This window comes from Microcaecilia unicolor, chromosome 11 (assembly GCF_901765095.1).
Source record: "Microcaecilia unicolor chromosome 11, aMicUni1.1, whole genome shotgun sequence".
Taxonomy (NCBI): Eukaryota; Metazoa; Chordata; class Amphibia; order Gymnophiona; family Siphonopidae; genus Microcaecilia; species Microcaecilia unicolor.
The window spans coordinates 194,599,755-194,619,232 of NC_044041.1; the positions used below are offsets into that span (position 1 = coordinate 194,599,755).

The 19,478-nt window shown below is 44.0% G+C and overlaps 1 protein-coding gene across 1 annotated transcript in view; it reads right to left on the reverse strand.

Moving 5' to 3' along the window:
• RPS6KA1 (ribosomal protein S6 kinase A1) overlaps nt 1-19,478 on the reverse strand; it is a 186,611-nt gene that overhangs the window by 158,345 nt on the left and 8,788 nt on the right. Inside the window, 1 exon segment of the mRNA XM_030218336.1 lies at nt 32-76. Coding sequence (XP_030074196.1) covers nt 32-76 — 45 coding nt within the window.

Sequence of the window (19,478 nt, forward strand, 5' to 3'; positions counted from 1 at the left end):
TGGGGGGGGGGGGGGGGGGGTAGCTGTTTACCTTTGACGAATGTTTTGCATTTCCTTCAGCTCCAACCTGTCCATTCTAGAATACAAAGAGAAAGCAAAAGCAGTGAGGAAATGCTGACATAAGTACTTCATATTCCTGTTTCAATGCAGCAGGGGTCAAATGTACAATATATTTGGCCAGCAGCTCTAGTTTTAAGAGAAACCAGGTTTAGGCTGCTGATCTGAGGGGGCCAGGATGCATCCTGGAAAGACATATCCCCATCCCCTCTACTACTTACTACTACTTAACATTTCTAGAGCGCTACTAGGGTTACGCAGCGCTGTACAAATTAACGAATAAGGACGGTCCCTGCTCAGAAGAGCTTACAATCTAAAGGACGACCCAACCCAGTTTTCCTCATGTTTATTTTATTTGTTACATTTGTATCCCACCTTTTCCCACTTATTAGTAGGCGCAAAGTGGCTTACACAGTTCCGGAGAGGTGGTTACAGGCTCCGGTGTGAACAAATACAGTATAGGGGAACTATTACAGTGACAAGTACAGTAAAGAAGTATCGGTAAATAGGTTGGGGTGATTCAAACAAAAATGTTAGGGTGTGGTTATGCTTGCAAATGTGATTTTTTTTTTTTTTTTGGGGGGGGGGGGTTAGACAGATTCCTGAGGGAAAAGTCCATCGAACATTATTAATTTTTTTTTTTTTTTGGGGGGGGGGGGGGATTGCCGGGTTCTTGAAGCCTGGATTGGCCGCTGTCAGAGACAGGACGCTAGGCTTGATGGACCCTTGGTCTTTTCCCAGTATGGCGGTGCTTATGTACTTCAGTGACACCATCCCACTGACTGCATTTGCCATCAAAAGATTATATCAACGAACTTACGTTGTCTTGTGTTTCATTTGCTACTACACAAAAGGATTAACACATGCTGCAGTGAATAGTCACATGTGTTTTTAGGATGAAACTGAATTGTCCTTTGTCCTGTTGGTCTTGTCTTGCATAGATTTTAAGCTCTGTCAAGCAGGGACTGAAAGCTATTGATGAAATAACTTAACTTCCGCAAATCTCTGAAGACACATCTATTCAACAAGGCCTACAAAGAGGACCCATAGCCTTACAAAACTACCTCACCAACTCACCCAATTATTACAGTCCACCTTATATCCTGCCTAACACCTTCCTTTTCTCTTCCCTCACCTAATCTTTGTACATCACTAATTGTGTCTGATATCATGGAATGATTATGTCATAACCAAACTCTGTAAGCCACAATGAGCCTGCAAATAGGTGGGAAAATGTGGGATACAAATGCAATAAATAATAATAATAATGTATTTGTGTACGGCGCTGCATATGTCTAGTAGCGTTGCAGAAATGAGAAGCAGAAGTTTATTCCTCAAAAGGTTGGAAAATTGATTCATAATGAACAGTTAACTATTTTCGGCTCATTGGTTCATTTAAAAAAAGATCTGTACTGTATTTTCTTCAGAGGCGTAGCAAGGGCGGTGGGGCGGTCCGCCCCGGGTGCACGCTGCTGGAGGGGTGCAGAGATCAGCCCCGCGCGCCTGTCGGCTCCGCTGGTTCCCTGCTCCCTCTGCCCTGGAACAGGTTACTTCCTGTTCCGGGGCAGAGGGAGCCAGCGGAGCCGACAGCCGCGCGGCTGCTCTCTGCAGCTAAGAATGCACCGGGGGGGGGGGGGGGGGTCATTACACCAGGGGGGGGGTGTCGTGCTGCACCCTGGGGGGACAGGAGTGCGCAGCGGCGATCCGCCCCAGGTGGCAGTTAACTTAGGAATGCCACTGCTGTGGGCATATCATAGACCAAGGGTGGGCAACCTTTCTTCACAGAGGGACGCATGAACGTTAAAAACATTATGGGATCTTTTAACTAAGGTGCACTGAAAAATGGCCTGTGCTGGTGTAGACGTGTGTATTGGACGCGCGCAGGCCCATTTTTCAGCGCACCTGCACAAAAAGCCTTTTTTTTTTTTGCTGAAAATGAGTGAGAGTCAAAATAAAAACCAGCGTGCGTCCATTTTGGGCCCGAGACCTTACTGCCACCCACTGACTTAGCGGTAAGGTCTCACGCGTTAACTGGGCGGTAATCGCCAGCAGGCATACACTGCTGATTACCGCCCGATTAGTGCCACATGGTAGAAAATAGAAATTATTTTCTGCCGCGCATAGAAATTAGAATTACCGCCGGGGGCACATGGTAGCTGGGCAGTTCTAATTTCACGCGCGTTGTACACGCATAGGTGCTTACGCGCCTCAGTAAAAAGGGCCCCCATTATGTAATGTCGGAACCAGAAATGCACAGAGCTCCCACAGTCCTTTGCAATGAGTACAAATTTAACTAAAAACGATGAAAACAACCAGCTGGAATGGCTCTTCAGAAAATATTAGCAAAACACAATATTTAAACTTGCCAAAACTTTGGTTAATGATGTTTTTCTCTGTATACTTCCCATAGTCTTGGGGGCCACGTAAAATTCAATGGCGGGGCACATATGGCCCACCCCTGCTATAGACTAAATGCACCGAGGCCTACAGGAGGAAAGTCAGTTGTTGCTAATATGCTACTTCCTGCCAAATAATGAATAACGCTGAACACACATCTCAAGAGCACCTCCAGATCTGGGGCTGGCAGAGGTCCCCATGAACTGCCCAGGCATGCTGTCTAGTGTACAACTTTATTCTAAAAAAAAAAAAAAGCCCGACACAGACTGTAGTTTCGCCCACTAGGGCTAACTCAGGGGCTTGAAAATGAAAGCAGGTTTACAAAGGAGCAATTGATGCAGTTAAATGATGCCCGTCCACCGGGTGCATGGACTGAGCTAGTTTTGGAGGAACGCATTATGCTGTTTGTTTGGTTTTTTTTGCTCCGTTGTGAACCTGCTTTCATTTTCAAGCCCCTGACGCAGCCCTAGTGGGTGAAACACAGTCTGTGTCGGGCGTTTTTTTTTTTGTACACTAGACCTTGATCGATCCGCTTCTGTTTGCTTCCATGCTGTCTAGGACAGCAGGGATATAAGGAGGCATAAGACTGAGTGGATCTCTTCATAAAAGGCGGTTAGTAAATACCAATCAATCAAAAATCAACAAACAAGAGACGGCAGAATTAAAAGGGAGATTAAAAAGAAACAACGGGCGCCACTACTTTACCTCCCCCCCCCCCGGTTTACTAAGCCGCGTGGCAAAACTGACACAGCCCTGTGTTTGCATTAGCACACCAACAGCCACTAGAGTGGCTTAGTAAATGGGGGGGGGGGGGGTAAGTGAGCCCCCTAAAACATAGGACATGGCCGATTGTAAGCTCTCTTGAGCAGGGACTGTCCTTCCCCATGTTTAAACTTGTACAGCGCTGCGTAACCCTGGCAGCGCTATAGAAATGCTAAGTAGTAGTAGTAGTAGTAGTACATGGCCGCAGATAAGGACCATATAGACTATCCTATATAATAATTTGTACCTCCAACGTTCTACGTCTGGATGCCTTGGTTCGTAACATCCATTCCCACTCATTGCCCTGCCTTCGCATCAAAACATAATGGCGTCAGAGGGCGGAACAGTTAGAGGGAAGGGAACGCTGGAGGTGAGCTGACGTCAAGAGGGATGCTACGAACGGAACGGAAGCCAGCTCCAGCCAGCCAGAGAACGTTCAGGTACAAATCGAGGGGAGGAGAGAATCGCGGGACATCGAGGGGAGGGAGAGAGGAAGGAAGGAAGGGAGGGAGGGAAGGGGAGGGCAGGGCAGGGGACAATTGATGGACATGGATGGGAGTACAGTGGAGGAGAGAATCGCAAGACACGAATGGGAGGGAAAGGAAGAGGAGAATTGCTGGCCATGGAGGGGAGGGGAGAATCACTGGACATGGAGGGGAGGGCGGGGAGAGAGAAAAAAAATAAAAAAAGCTTACAGGACAGCCTATCTACGGTCAGTTTCATTGTTGAGGAAACGGGCATGGTTCCACTAGTCATTTCATACTTTACATAAAATTTTGCATACATCCATATTAAATACAAACATGTATTATTAAGAATATCAGTCTGCTAATCTATACCGGTTGCTCAGTTCTACAATCCCTTCTTCCAAAGGACAGAAAGATTGATGAAAGGCGTGTACAGAAGTGGGCACTAGGCTATTCCCCATCACGTCAAAAAATAAGCATTTGCTCTGCTTCCAGAGAAGGTAAATTTTAGGGAGTATGGATTTTGATGCTGCCATAACGGTAATATTTAGTGATATACATAAAATAGTAGATGACGGCAGATAAAAGACCTGTACGGTCCATCCAGTCTGCCCAACAAGATAAAAAGAGAGTGGAGGAGTGGCCTAGTGGTTAGGGTGGTGGACTTTGGTCCTGGGGAACTGAGGAACTGAGTTCAATTCCCGGCACAGGCAGCTCCTTGTGGCTCTGGGCAAGTCACTTAACCCTCCATTGCCCCATGTAAGCCGTACTGAGCCCGCCATGAGTGGGAAAGCGCAGGGTACAAATGTAACAAAAATAAAATAGATACTATTGGAGATTCTACATGGAATGTTGCTACTATTGGAGATTCTACATGGAATGTTGCTATTCCACTAGCAACATTCCATGTAGAAGGCTGCGCAGGCTTCTGTTTCTGTGAGTCTGACATCCTGCACGTATGTGCAGGACGTCAGACTCATAGAAGCAGAAGCCTGCGCGGCCACATTGGTGATCTGCAAGGGCCGACTTCTACATGGAATGTTGCTAGTGGAATCTCAAATAGTAGCAACAGTGGAGGAGGAGTGGCCTAGTGGTTAGGGTGGTGGACTCTGGTCCTGGGGAACTGAGGAACTGAGTTGGATTCCCACTTCAGGCACAAGCAGCTCCTTGTGACTCTGGGCAAGTCACTTAACCCTCCATTGCCCCATGTAAGCCGCATTGAGCCTGCCATGAGTGGGAAAGCGCGGGGTACAAATGTAACAAAAATAAAATAAATAAATAAATAAATAAATAAACTCACTACATATGGTATGGAATACTTCATATGTATACCTGGTCTTGATTTATCCTTGCCATTTTCAGGGCACAGACCACAGAAGTCTGCCAGCACAGTCCTTGTTCTAAAACTTCTGCAGTTAATGTTGAAGCTCTTGAAAAGCTCTACTCCAACCCATCCAAATCTGTTCATCCATGGCCAGGGGACAGACCGTAGAAGTCTGCCCAGTACCAGCTTTGATTCCCAATTACTGGTGTTGCTTCCCGATGTCCGCTAAGCTTCTCTGGAGCCATTCCTTCCAAACAGGATTCCTTTATGGTTATCCCATGCGTTTTTTAATTCCATTACTGTTTTCATCTCCACCACCTCCCGCAGGAGGGCATTCCAGGTATCTGCCACCTTCTGTGGAAAAATGCTTCCCGACGTTATTCCTGAGTCTGCCTCCTTTCTTTTTTTTAATTTATTTATTGATTTAAACGTATTATACAAGAAACATCTTGTTTGAAAAGCATCCATCAATAATCACAACAACAAATGAAATTAAAGAAATTTCACTAGGAAAAATGATACTCAAGTCCATAAATTGAGATCCAAGACTTCAGAACAAGGGAGTACAGAAAAAACAAGGAAAAAAAAAATAAAGGATTTAACATTCTCTGTTAGGTTGAGTTAACAACTTTTCATTTACGCTGTTCCAATTTCACTGAGGTTACAAGCGCTGAGACATGGTCAGGCTCTGTAAACACATATTTTTTTCCCCTCAAGCCTTACTATGCACTTGCAGGGGTATCTTAAAAAAAAGGTACCCCCCAAGTGCAAAACTTCAGGCCTGAGGAGCAAAAATTGCTTCCTCCGTTGTCTAGTCTCCTTAGAGACAACAGGAAAAAGTAATATATTCAACCCTAAAAAAGGCTTTGCTTTATTTCGAAAAAACAGACGGAAGATCCAATCTCTGTCAGGCAATAGTGCAACTGGCGGCTGTTGCCATTTCAGTGTCGGAAGTTTCAAGCAAAAGAGAAACATCTATAGGCTGATCAGTCACAGGATTAGAGTCGCTCCCTGGGATGTAATAAGCTTAAGAAAATGGTGGTAAATTCTGATCCTGAATATTCAAGTTTTCATGTAGGTACCACAGGGTATCCAATGTCACTTCCTTTGGTTTAACTACCAACTCTTCGGGAAGCTCATACCTTACAGATGACTGTCCAGATATCTCTCCCTGCCCCTCAGTTCCTCTCCTCTCAATCCGTGGCGTTTTTTCGGACACACTGCCCTCTGCTCCTTCCATTGGTGTTAAAAGAGTCTCTAACCGAGGTTCTTCTGAGTCCTTGAATCCCACATAGGGTGACCCTGTCGGTTCTGACAGGAAGGAGCTAGCGCCAATCGGCTGAGGAGGTGGACTGCGCGCAGCGGGGCTCAAGGTGGTTTTCAAGGTGGAGTGGCCTAGTGGTTAGGGTGGTGGACTTTGGTCCTGGGGAACTGAGGAACTGAGTTAGATTCCCGGCACAGGCAGCTCCTTGTGACTCTGGGCAAGTCACCTGACCCTCCATTGCCCCATGTAAGCCGCATTGAGCCTGCCATGAGTGGGAAAGCGCGGGGTACAAATGTAACAAAAAAAAAAAAAAACTGGGGGAAGCTGATTTCTCCCAACCGCCAGCATTCCCTACCAGAGGCGTTCCGCTGTCTTGGTCAACTCGCAGTGGTCGCACAAATTGATCCAATGGACGAGGAAATTTGGGGAGAGGCTCTGGCCGCTATCTTTCCTCAATGCTTAGGCATTATCAGGAGGAGCGCGATTCAAAGCTTCCCAACAGAGAGCAGCCATCTTGGATCTGGGAGCGAAGAATACAATCTCTATTCCTCCGGAATCTGGTCTTCTGAGTCTGCCTCCTTTCAACGTCAATTCATGTCCTCTAGTTCTAGCGTCTGTTTCTCGAAAAGGTTTGCATGTTGTGCACCTCCTTATTAGTTCTTTCTGAACACTGATCTTTTTTTTTTTCTTTTCGCTCTTTTTGGCCCTTGCTTGTACCTTCACCCTGATATCTATTAAATGCTGTTCCAGTGCACTGAGGACAAGTCCACACCTCTTTTCCCCTTACCATGCTATACCCAGATAAGACACTTAATTTCATTACCTTCTTCTATCCCTTCTCCTGCCTCTTCCCACCTCTGTCCATTTCTAACCTGCCTGAGAATTGGATATGTAAATATATATTCTCTACTACTATCTACACAACCTAGCATTTGGAATACCATTTTGCATACGTATTTCCTCTCAGACACTTCACGCATCTCAGCCTTGGTATCACCCTGGCACGCATCTTGTTAGTAAAGAAGTTCAACAAACTGGGGGGGGGGGGGGGGGGGGGGGGGAAACAACTCTGGTGTAAAACCCATTCAATTAAAGAAAATCATTATGAATAAAAATTTACTTGTAAGCAACAACAACAAAAAAAAAAAAAAAAAAAAAGGAGGAAAAGCCTCAGATTACTTAGGTCTGATTTACAAGTTATTCAGAACAAAACAATCACAGGCAGAAAAAAAACTCCTTTAAAAAAACATTTTGTGGTTTACGTTAAATCTAAAGTGTTTCTAATCCTTGAAGCAAAAAAAAAAAAAAAGTGGTTCTCTCAGAACTGTCGCAAAGTATTTCCCCTCATTCCTGGCTTGCAACATATCTTTGTATATAAAATGTTAAGTTATATTTCTTGAATACATAGTACATAGTAGATGATGGCAGAAAAAGACCTGCACGGTCCATCCAGTCTGCCCAAGAAGATAAATTCATATATGCTACTTTTTTTTATATTTCAACGTTTTTTATTGAAAACAGCACAAGAGATATATTTCAATACACTGTTTCTCAGTTCAATAACATCCATTAACATAACTTTGCTGTATTACAAAGCTTTTCCTGTCTCCAAGTTTTTCTTTCCCCCCCCCTCTTATTTATTCCAACAGTTTTTTTATTGATGACATCTCCAATATTACAAATCCACCTTACCATAGCAGTTTCAAAATAGTTGTACAGAGCTCAGTGTAATAGCATTTCAAACATTCAACTTTATATACAGCCATCAAATTTATATAACACTTATCCCTCCCTCCCCCCAACACCCTCTTCTGTATGTTACATTTATGTATTATCTATTGTTATGAATGTCTAAATACTCATTTCTAGCAATTCTTTATTAAACAATAAAAGTCTAATAACAGATAGTTCTATCTTAACCCATAAGCTTCCATCTTAACCTCCATTCATTAAGAATATCTAAGTTTGTATTTGTATGGTATTCAGCATTAAACTTCGAGCCTTATGTCCTAGGGATTGTATATATGGTTCCCATATTGCCCATAATTCTCTCTTTCGCTTTATCGTATTTCTAGCATCTTTAGCTTCCCATGTAGCTAGGGTATGCTACTTTTTTTTATTTGTACTGTCCTCTTCAGGGCACAGACCGTATAAGTCTGCCCAGCACTATCCCCGCCTCCCAACCACCAACCCTGCCGCCCAACCACCAGCCCTGGCACAGACCGTATAAGTCTGCCCAGCACTAGCAAGGGCACTGGTATAGGTTACGAACTTCAATACAAATATGTATTTAAAAAAATGTATAAATGAGATAATAAAAGTTACGGATCCCTCTGTATGTTATTTTATGGTTGTGTGTACATTTTTTGGCTAGTTTATACTACTGTAAGCAAATTCTCTGTACCGTGGAAACCTTGCGCTCCCTCTAAGAAGAAAAACTTACCCATGGTTTGTAAATATAAAAAAGCACCACCAGAGGCTAGACTTTGAGCTTTTTACCACTTTCTAATCCCTTTAATGGCATGTAATCTGTAGCACAGCAGAAGAATGACTTGATTAAATACTAAATACTGCTGCTCCCCAGGCCACCTTAAAAGTCACATCCAGGTGGCGTCCACAAAGATTCAAAAATATATGACCCTCTAAAGTAAAGGCGAGTTTAAAAAAAAAAAAAAAAAAAAGAGCAAAGAAAAAGTTGGAAAGTCATCTATTTCTCCCCAGAGAATTAAAGGTACAGAGGAATTGCAGGCTTCCACTGATGGAGCCGTCTTGGTTCCAGTACATTGAAACCCTCCCAGAGGGCAACCAAAACTGCTTTTTCCAGTTTCAGCCGAAGCTATCTGAATGCTTTCAGCTGAAACCAAAACTTTTATGAATGTGAACCAGTGATTGAATGAATAAGTTTCACGTACGTAGGAAACACTTTTTGCAATAACCAAATTGTACTGATAGTACAAATCTGAACACATTCTTAGATGTTTCTGTTATCATAGTTTACTAGACCCACAGTGTCCAAATTGCAAAGGCCCCACATACTTCAGTGCGGTGAGTTAAATTCAAGCACGTTAAGAATATTGTAAGCCAAAAAAAAAAAAAAAAAACAGTTTCTTAACGTTGTCACCAAGCAAGCTGCTCTGTCAATCTGCAAACAACTGACCAGCTGAACTAAACAGCTGCTTGCTTGCTACACTGGTTGGTGGAATCGACAGCTGATTACAGACTTGGAAACAGCCAAAAATGGGTTGTTAGAACTAGGTATATGTTGCTCCTTTAAATATGCCACAAGCGAATATGGTTATGAAAAGAGGAGGTTACCAACATCACGTTGGTTATTGTTTAGAGATAGTGACATGTCAGGAGGTCCTACTTGGGAGGTGGTGATGAGCCGTTTTGTGATAACTTTAATAAAATGTTAAACCTTGAAACTGTGTGTGTGTGTGGGGGGGGGGGGGGGGGAGCTATGGAATGGGGTAGGGAGTTGGGGGAGAAAACAAAAAGTTAGAACTTTGATGATGAGCTTATTATTTTGTACTTATTTAGATGCTTATGTTTTAATTCATGGTAATATGAGCTCGTTGGATTTTTATTTGTTGACCTTTCAATAAAATTGTTGAATCATAAATATGCCACAAGCAATCGGTCACACGCTGGTTCCTGTTAACTCCCAGCAAAGTTTGGCTACATCAAATGGCATGCTGTCGTGTGCCTTCCACTGATCTGACGTCTTGCGCTCCACAACGTTCGCATCACCTGCAGACGGTTCTTTGACGATGTTGCTCGCTGCAGAAATTCAATAGCTTCTGCTTTAGCAACCGTTGCCTCCTGCCTGGTCATTATTATTTATTGCATTTGTATCCCACATTTTGGGAGGCGGGGTTGGTGGTTGCGAGGCGGGGATAGGGCTGGCCAGACTTATATAGTCTGTGCACTGAAGAGGACAGTACAAATAAAAAAAAGTAGCACATATGAATTTATCTTCTTGGGCAGACTGGATGGACCGTGCAGGTCTTTTTCTGCCGTCATCTACTATGTTATATTTTCCCACCTATTTGCAGGCTCAATGTGGCTTACATAGTTTTGTTATGACACTGTCATTCCAGAATATCAGATACAATTAGTAGTGTGCAGAGACTGAGTAAGGAAAGATAGAGGAAGTGATTAGGCGGGTGATTGTGGAGGTGGATTTTCATAGCTGGGTGGGTTGGTAAAGTGGGCCAGTGAAGCTATTGGTTCTCTTTGTAGGCCTTGTTGAAGAAGTGTGTCTTCAGAGATCTGCAAAAGTTATTTGTTTCGACAATTGATTTCAGGTCTGTGGGTAGTGCATTCCATATCTGCGTGCTCGTGTAAGAGAAGGTGGTGGCATGCATCAGCTTGTATTTTAGTCCTTTACAGCTGGGGAAGTGTAAATTGAGAAATTTGCGGGATGTTCTTGTGGCGTTTCTGTGAGGTAGGTCCACGAGGTTTAGCATGTAGATTGGGGCGTATGCGGCTTTGAATTTTAGACTGTGAGCCCACAACGACAAAGAGAGTCCAAATCTCCCGTAAAAAGCACCAAAAAAACACAACGAAAACGGAAGATGTACAGAAAGACCAAACTAAAATCACACATGTAAAAAAGCCAATATCATTTATTAAGACCCTACACGGTCCGTGTTTCGGCCAGAGAGGCCTTCTTCAGGGGTCTATAAATTGGCATATAGATGGTTCATGCATCGTTCGGACAGCATTAGCAGATCTGTCTTGATTTGAGTGAACTTCTGGAAGAATATCTATATATGCCAATTTATAGACCCCTGAAGAAGGCCTCTCTGGCCGAAACACGGACCGTGTAGGGTCTTAATAAATGATATTGGCTTTTTTACATTTGTGATTTTAGTTTGGTCTTTCTGTACATCTTCCGTTTTCGTTGTGTTTTTTTAGACTGTGAGCCCACCAGGAACAGAGAAAGTACTTGTATATAATATATAAACTGCTTTGGTTGTACCTTAGAAAGACCGCATATCAAAATGTATGTCCCATGAAACAAGGACCCAGAAGTGTGGTGGTGATGGTGTGAGGAGCTGTTTTAATGTAGGCAAATCATCAATTCATTGCGTCATGCAGCACAGCCTTCATCTGCAACAACTGAAGTATTCCGCATCTTGTCCTCCATCGCGATGCACCATCTGATGAGATTTCAAGTGTTGTAGCCTAAAACAGCTGCAAAAAAAACTTTTGAAATGAAACGTGAAACAAAAAAAAAAAAGTGAGGAGCAACCAAGGAGGATACCAAAAACAACTTTATTGGGTATTTAAAAACGACCCGACACGGCCGTGTTTCGGCCCCAAGGCAAAAAACGTTTAACACACATTCTACAAGCTCCCAATATGCAGAAGATAGTGTGTTGATGATAACATGTTCCACACTAAATAAATTGGCAGCCCTGTGCTACTCTATCAGATGTTGCAGTAGGTGCTGTTCCAGTGTGTCTCCATGTTCTGCCTATGTTTATATATCGGTACATTGCAAGACTCCTGACAATCAGCAAACTTTTTGGCAAGCCTTCTCGTTGTGGTTGAATCTGTAATGATCTTGCAGGCTCTCTTGATCAGAGTCTCAACCAATGCCTGAATGAACAGTACATCATGAACGACAAACTGCAGCGAAGGGCGACTAAAATGATAGCTGGGATGGGACGACTTCCCTATGAAGAAAGACTAAGGAGGCTAGGGCTATTCAGCTTGGAGAAGAGACGGCTGAGGGGAGACATGATAGAGGTATATAAAATAATGAGTGGAGTGGAACAGGTGGACGTGAAGCGTCTGTTCACGCTTTCCAAAAATACTAGGACTAGGGGGCATGCAATGAAACTACAGTGTAGTAAATTTAAAACAAATCGGAGAAAATTTTCTTCACCCAACGCATAATTAAACTCTGGAATTCGTTGCCAGAGAATGTGCTGAGGTGGTTAGATTGGCAGAGTTTAAAAAGGGGTTAGACGGTTTCCTAAAGAACAAGTCCATAAACCACTACTAAATGGACTTGGGGAAAAATCCACAATTCCAGGAATAACATGTGTAGAATGTTTGTACGTTTGGGAAGCTTGCCAGGTGCCCTTGGCCTGGATTGGCCGCTGTCGTGGACAGGATGCTGGGCTCGATGGACCCTTGGTCTTTTCCCAGTATGGCATTACTTATGTAAACTGTGTGGGCCACACAGCCAATGTCACAAATTTCAGCAACGTACAGTGTATGCCCGTGCCATTACCACGGAACCTGATGTGTACTTCTCCTTGCAGTTCCCGTGTTATGCCTTCTTTGGCTTTGAAGCAAGGTGCATGCCATCGTGATCCTCCCTCATCACCATCGTGCATAAGATATGGACCGACCAGACCTAGCATCCCATGAAGCTGAGCAGTGAACAGGTCTTTGTTGGATTTGACCAGTAATTTCATGTGAACGACGCCTATACTAGCTCCATTAGCAGTTTCTTCGCCTGCTCAACAACAGTTTATCATAAGTTGCAGGCATGAGTTAAGTACGGTAGTATACTTGAGAACAGTATTTTCTGACTTTAGCTTGTAGCGCCGAGGACCAGCATGGGTCAGTGAAAATTCAGCCGCCTGAATGCTTCACCTTCAACAACAGAGTACAGAAACACGTCAGTGATAATGAGATCCATAATTGCTTTGTCAATGCGTTTTGCTGCTTCACTTGCATCAGCAAACGGCACTCGACAGCCCAATACAGTTGAAGGTTGGCCGAAAAAGCAGCATGCATTGTAGGTTCAGCTGCAACATTGACTTTCGTGCATTCCACTTCTGTGTGGTTATTTCAGATCGACGCTGTTAATTTTCTTGTGACATTTTATCCAGTTGAGTTTTCAATCTGTGTACAAAGTCTGAAATGTAGGCCTATCACTAACCAGAAAGAAAACCTCATCATTTTCCTTATTCCTGGCATTACTAGTATTTGCCAATCAGATTCATTGACATTTAATAATCTGGTTTTACTTCCACAGATGCATACCACACTTGTGTCATCGTGATATTAACGTCTACAAAAAACCCCCCACTAAAGGGGCTAGGGCTCTTCAGCTTGAAGAAAAGGCGGCTGAGGGGAGATATGATAGAGGTCTATAAAATCATGAGTGGAGTTGAACGGGTGGATGTGAAGCGTCTGTTCATGCTTTCCAAAAATACTAGGACTAGGGGGCATGCGATGAAGCTACTATGTAGTAAATTTAAAACGAATCGGAGAAAGTTTTTCTTCACTCAACGTGTAATTAAACTCTGGAATTCGTTGTCAGAGAATGTGGTAAAGGCGGTTAGCTTAGCGGAGTTTAAAAAAGGTTTGGACGGCTTCCTAAAGGAAAAGTCCATAGACCGTTATTGAATGGACCTGGGGAAAATCCACTATTTCTGGGATAAGCAGTATAAAATGCTTTGTACTTTTTTGGGATCTTGCCAGGTATTTGTGATCTGGATTGGCCACTGTTGGAAACAGGATGCTGGGCTCGATGGACCTTTGGTCTTTCCCAGTATGGCAATACTTATGTACTAATGTAAAAATCGCTTAACTTACATAAATTCGCCCAACAGCAGCCCCCCCCCTCCCTCCCAGATCACACCTAGCACCTGTCCCCTTACATGTTAATTCTGTTCACTGAAAGGGAGGTTTGATATATCTACTCGCCCGCCTAGTGTAAGTGGACTATTTTTATTTAGACAGCAACATCAATAAAAAAAAATTAGGGGTAGGTAACACTTTCACATCTTTTGCTCACATTATTTTGTCTTTTTGTAAAATAAAGAACTTGAGGCTGGTTACTTCATTCAGGGGTCCTTTTACTAAGCTGCGCTAACAATTAATTTACGCTAAATGCTAAGATGCCCATTATATTCCTATGGGCGTCTATTTGTTAGTGCGTCTTAGTAAAAGGATCGCTCAATTGCTTTTTTTTTTTGGGATGCAACCAAGACTGCTTCTTTTATGGAAACAAGCTTACCAACAGCGATTTAACTTGTTACATTTTCCAAGTGCAAACTGAGAACTTTGAGTTCCACAGATCTTCTGTATTTATTTATTTGTCACATTTGTATCCCACATTTTCCCACCTACTTGCAGGCTCAATGTGGCTTACATAGTACCGTAAAGGCGTTCGCCAATTCCGGTATGAATACAGTAATGTTGTGGTAGAATAAGGTTCGTGTGTACAGATCTGAAAATATTTGGGAAATACAGTTTTTAAAATGGCCAAAATTCTAGTTAAATGACTTTTTTTGGTTATACTTCCCACAGTCTCACAGGCTGCATCAGGGGCATAGCCAGACTTCGGCGGGAGGGAGGTCCAGAGCCCGAGGTGAGGGGGCACATTTTGGCGCCGACCCCCGCCATTGCCGACCTCCTCCCGCCGCCACCAACCACCAACTTTGACGACCCCCCTCCCGCCGACGACCCTCTCGACCCCCCCTCCCGCTGTCAACCCTCCCCCGCCGTCATCGCCTACCTTTGCTGGCGGGGGACCCCAATCCCCGCCAGCCAAGGTCCTCTTCTTCCCGCAAAGGCTTCGTTCTGCAGGACGTCAAAAACAGAACAAAGCCTTTGCGGGAAGAAGAGGACCTCGGCTGGCGGGGATTGGGATCCCCCGCCAGCAAAGGTAGCCCATGGCAACGGCAGGGGAGGGTTGGCAGCGGGGGGGGGGGGAGGGTCGAGAGGGTCGTCGGCAGGGGGGTCCAGGGCCAAATCTAGGGGGGGGGGCTCAGGCCCCCCTGGCCCCATGTAGCTACGCCACTGGGCTGCATAAATTCAATGGTGAGCCACATTTGACCCATAGGCCACAGGTTGCTCTACAATGTAATAAGGTAATGTGTGTGTGTGTAACCAATTTAGCAACTAATGTTTTGATGACCATACCTCTTGCATGAAATGCAGGAAATTAATCTTTTTTTTTTTAGGCACAAGCTGTTGGGGCTTGAGTTGAAGAAGTTATGAGCACCAATACTCTTAACGTATTATTGGTTCTTAACCCAGTACTTGGGGCAAAGCTAGACAGTTGGGTTTTCAGGATATCCTGAGAATAGCTTACAATTCTTGGTCGTCTAGGGGTGTAGTTGGGGCAGGATCGATCCCCAACTCTCAAAATGGCCACCAGGCCCTCTAGTGGCAGTTTCGTGTTTATTTTTATTTAATTGTTACATTTGTATCCCACATTTTCCCACCTATTTGTAGGCTCAATGTGGCTTACATAGTACCGGAGAGGCGTTTGCAGACTCCGGTGTAAACAAATGCAAAGTGATCTTGTGGTAAGATAAAGTTCATGTGGCACAGCCACACTAGGAAATCGTACAACGGAAGAGTTGTGTTATGTCCATTACGTACTTTAGTTTTGTTGTGTTGCAGAGATCAGGCATTTATGTTGGCTTGGTAGGGTATGCCTTTTTTAAACAGGTTAGTTTTTATTTTTTTCTAGAAGTTTAGGTGGCTGTACGTAGTTTTCAAGGCTTTTGGTAATGCCTGTGAGGTTGCGACAGCCATTTTGTGATTGTAAGGTAGAGGTCACGGCTGCCATTTTGAGAGTAGAGCCTGAGGTGAACTCTCATGAGACTGTCAGAGGTTGCGGCAGCCACTGAGAGAGCATAGTTGGAATTGGCAGGTGCAAGTGGGGATTGCTCCTACCCCAACTACACTCCTAGACCATAGGCCCTGAGGGAGGCCTATGGGTGCATGGGGTTTGTTTCAGCTACTGCTGAAAAAGCAAGCAGCAGGTTTTGTCCAAAAACAAAAGCTGGCAGAAAAGACAAAAAGCGTTTTTCGTCATATAGTAACATAGTAGATGACGGCAGAAAAAGACCTGCACGGTCCATCCAGTCTGCCCAACAAGATAACTCATATGTGCTACTTTTTGTGTATACCCTACTGACCAAAAACAGGCTGAAAATGGTTTTTGGGGCACTTAAAGGCCGACACTTCCAGTTTACTAGAACAGAGGGATCTTAAAAAGATGGCATGTCTCATCCATTGGAAAATTTGTATAACATTACAACGCTGCTGTACCAGAAGAGCATCAGAATCACAACTTGAAAGGTTATGATCGCTTGAGAAATTCCAATCTGAACCGAAGTAAAGCCTGATGTAAGAAAACTGACATCATAGTAATGGAGAAAAACACCAGAATGGCACATTGTAGAGAAGTCCGTTCCAAGTGATCATCCTGTGAATCAGGTGGAGAGGAAAATAATTTCTTGATGTTCAAGGATCAAGTCAGAGGAGGCCAAGGCACGATGCAAGTACTAGCAGTAAATCTGCGAGACTGAGGTCATACTCCCAAATAGCCTGGGCTTAAGAAGTGAGGTTCATTACTGTCATGCTATGCACACAACGAGAAAACGAACCCATTTAGAGATATTGCCCCCAAGTGACATAATCATGCTGTTACTCTAGCAGCAAGCCTAACCAATAAAAACACTGCATATAAATCTGTCAATTGCTCTCATATTCTCCCCCCCCCCCCACTCAACAACTCCACCCTCCATCTAAAAGCTGAGCTACAGATCTCCCCAGTCAAACCCTACACACAGTCCAAGTTCTGTATCAAGCAAAACAGGCCAGTTAAACTATCAATCCCAGTCCACTTTTCATCTACATTAAAAAAAAAAATCCATTGATTTCTTTGCTTTGGAAGAAGGTCAGTCAATAAAATTTTCCCAAATCAATATTAATGTATCAGGGTTCCTATGAAGAGATTATATATCCAAGTGATCCATTTCCAACAGCCTAACTGTGGGAGAGACCCAAAAAATGTATTTGGCAGACCTTTTTGCCATTATCTGATAAGCTCTAACCCTCCTGCCCCTACTGAAACTAGACATAGGAACCAACACCATTTTGCGTTTAGCAAAGCTGCCTCCTCCTCCCCCTCCCCCCATAGCAAAACCTTACCAGAGGGAAATTCAATACTTTAAAAATCTCTCTCAAATTGGAAGTGTCACTTCCAAAACTGGTTAAATGTGTGTCCATATGCAATGAAAGCCAGGGTCTGCTTCATATGCAAGGCAATTTTGTGAGGTGGAGGTCCCCCATTCTGAACTCTTTACTTGCTTAATAAATGCTCCATTAAATCTTATATTGCATTTCTTTATACACCTGTTGTCTGACATACTGTCAACTTACTTAAAAAGTCTAAATAGCTAAACGTGCTTTCAACCTGCAGTTTTACCTTGACTACGCTTTCATGGAGACCAGTTCTAAGCAGACAGTAAGCTGCCTTTTCTCCCCAATTTTATTTATAGCTTTTTCCATATTAAAATCACACAAAATGTAATGCTCTCCACTTGTGAGTACAAACGGTGTCCAGCCTGTAAGCAAAACATTGACTCTGAAATTATCCTTGCAAATGCTCAAAGGATACTGAGAAACATGTTGACTACCAATCAGCATTCCAAATAGTGAGTTCTCTTGTGGACAGCAAGATAAATCAGCCTGACTCTGGTGATGTCATCCGATAAGCCCAAAGTGGATTTGCTTTCCTGGAGCTCAAAGGAAAGACTTTGGAGGGCTTCCTCGGAGCATGCTTTGGTAGCCCTATCTAGCCTTGTAGTAGCCCTCCCCCACCCAGAGGTTCCCGTAGGGGAGGAGGGCAGGTCGGTGTGGCCGACTTATACTGCCCATGGGAGCCCCCCCCCCCCCCCCCCCCCGTTACAGGTAAGCAACCTCACTTTCTCCATGGACAAACAGGATATAGGTTAGCCACACACTGGTGACTATCCAGCTGAGGAGTGCAGAGGGGTGAGAGAATGAATCCTGTCCATTGGAGGGGCTCCTTCTACAACCCGCTTCTGTGCTGAAGTAGGATGAAACTACAGGGCAGGCATTAACTATGACAAGTTGGTTTGCATTGCAACTTTATTGAGAGCCACAGAGTAGAGGAATAAACACTGCAAACACGGCAAGAATAGGAGTAATTAACATGGCAAGAAAAAGAAAATTACCAAACACGGACCCCCTTTTACTAAGGTGCGCGCTAAAATTGAGCACGTGCTAAACGTCAGAGCCGCCAATGCATTCCTATGGGCATCTCAACGTTTAGCGCGTGCTAAAAATGTGAGCCCGCCTTAGTAAAAAAGACACCCATGGTACCCAAACACTACCAACATTACCCACATTGCAGCCAACACGGCAGGGTCAGTGGTACCCATACAGCCGGAGGCAGGTTCAAATTGGCCAGAGTAGAACACTAAGGGCCAGATGAACTAAACAATCGTTAGAGCCCTTCCCTTACCGATTCCCTTAGCAAATCGGTAAGGAACGGGCATACATTAAGGAAAAGGAATGCAAATGAGCTGCTCGTTGTAGCTCACTTGCATTCTCTATTCCATCGTTAAACAGTCGGCCAATCGGCCGGTCGAGCATGCGCAGAGCAGCCAAGCGTTATGCCACGCCGGCTCTAGCAGCACATAGGCAGCTCCGGAGGAGGGATCAGCGCGTCCACCGTGATACAAAAGCAAAGGGGGATGGGGAGTTATTTTGCAACACACACACATATACAAAGAGGATAAGGAGGTGGGGAGACGTTCACAGTGACACTGCTAAAACTGACATGGAGTTTCCGCACCTGTGAAAACTGACAATGCGGAGCGCTATTTTTTTTTTTTTGTTACTTTTGTAGCAATTTTTCAATCCCGCGCAGCCCCAACGAGAGGTACAGACCCTCTCGTTAGATATTTCAGCGTTAAGGCAATCGGAAAAGGTTAGTGCATCTCATTACAATTGGGTTTCTACACAATTTGCTCATCTGCATTCCGTTTTCGTTAGCTGCTACCGTCATCGGGAAAAAAAATATTTAGTGCATGCCAGGGTTTACTACTTGCTCGTTAATGGCTCGTTAAGTTTAGTGCATCTGGACCTAAGTCCTGCAATTCTGAGAATCTGTGTCTAATCCTGCCTAGTGTGTGGAGGTGGACAAAAAAAACAAAACAGGATGTTAGGAATTATTAGAAAAGGGATGCAAAATAAGAACAATAATATTATAATGCCTTTATTGCTCCATGATGCGACTGCACCTTGAGTATTGTGTTCAGTTCTGGCCATCGTATCTCAAAAAAGATGCAGCAGAATTAGAAAAGGTTCAAGGGCAACCAAAACGATAAATGGGATGGAACTCCTCTTGTATGAGAAAAGGCTAGAGAGGTTAAGGCTCTTCAGCTTGGGAGAGAGACGGCTGAGGGGG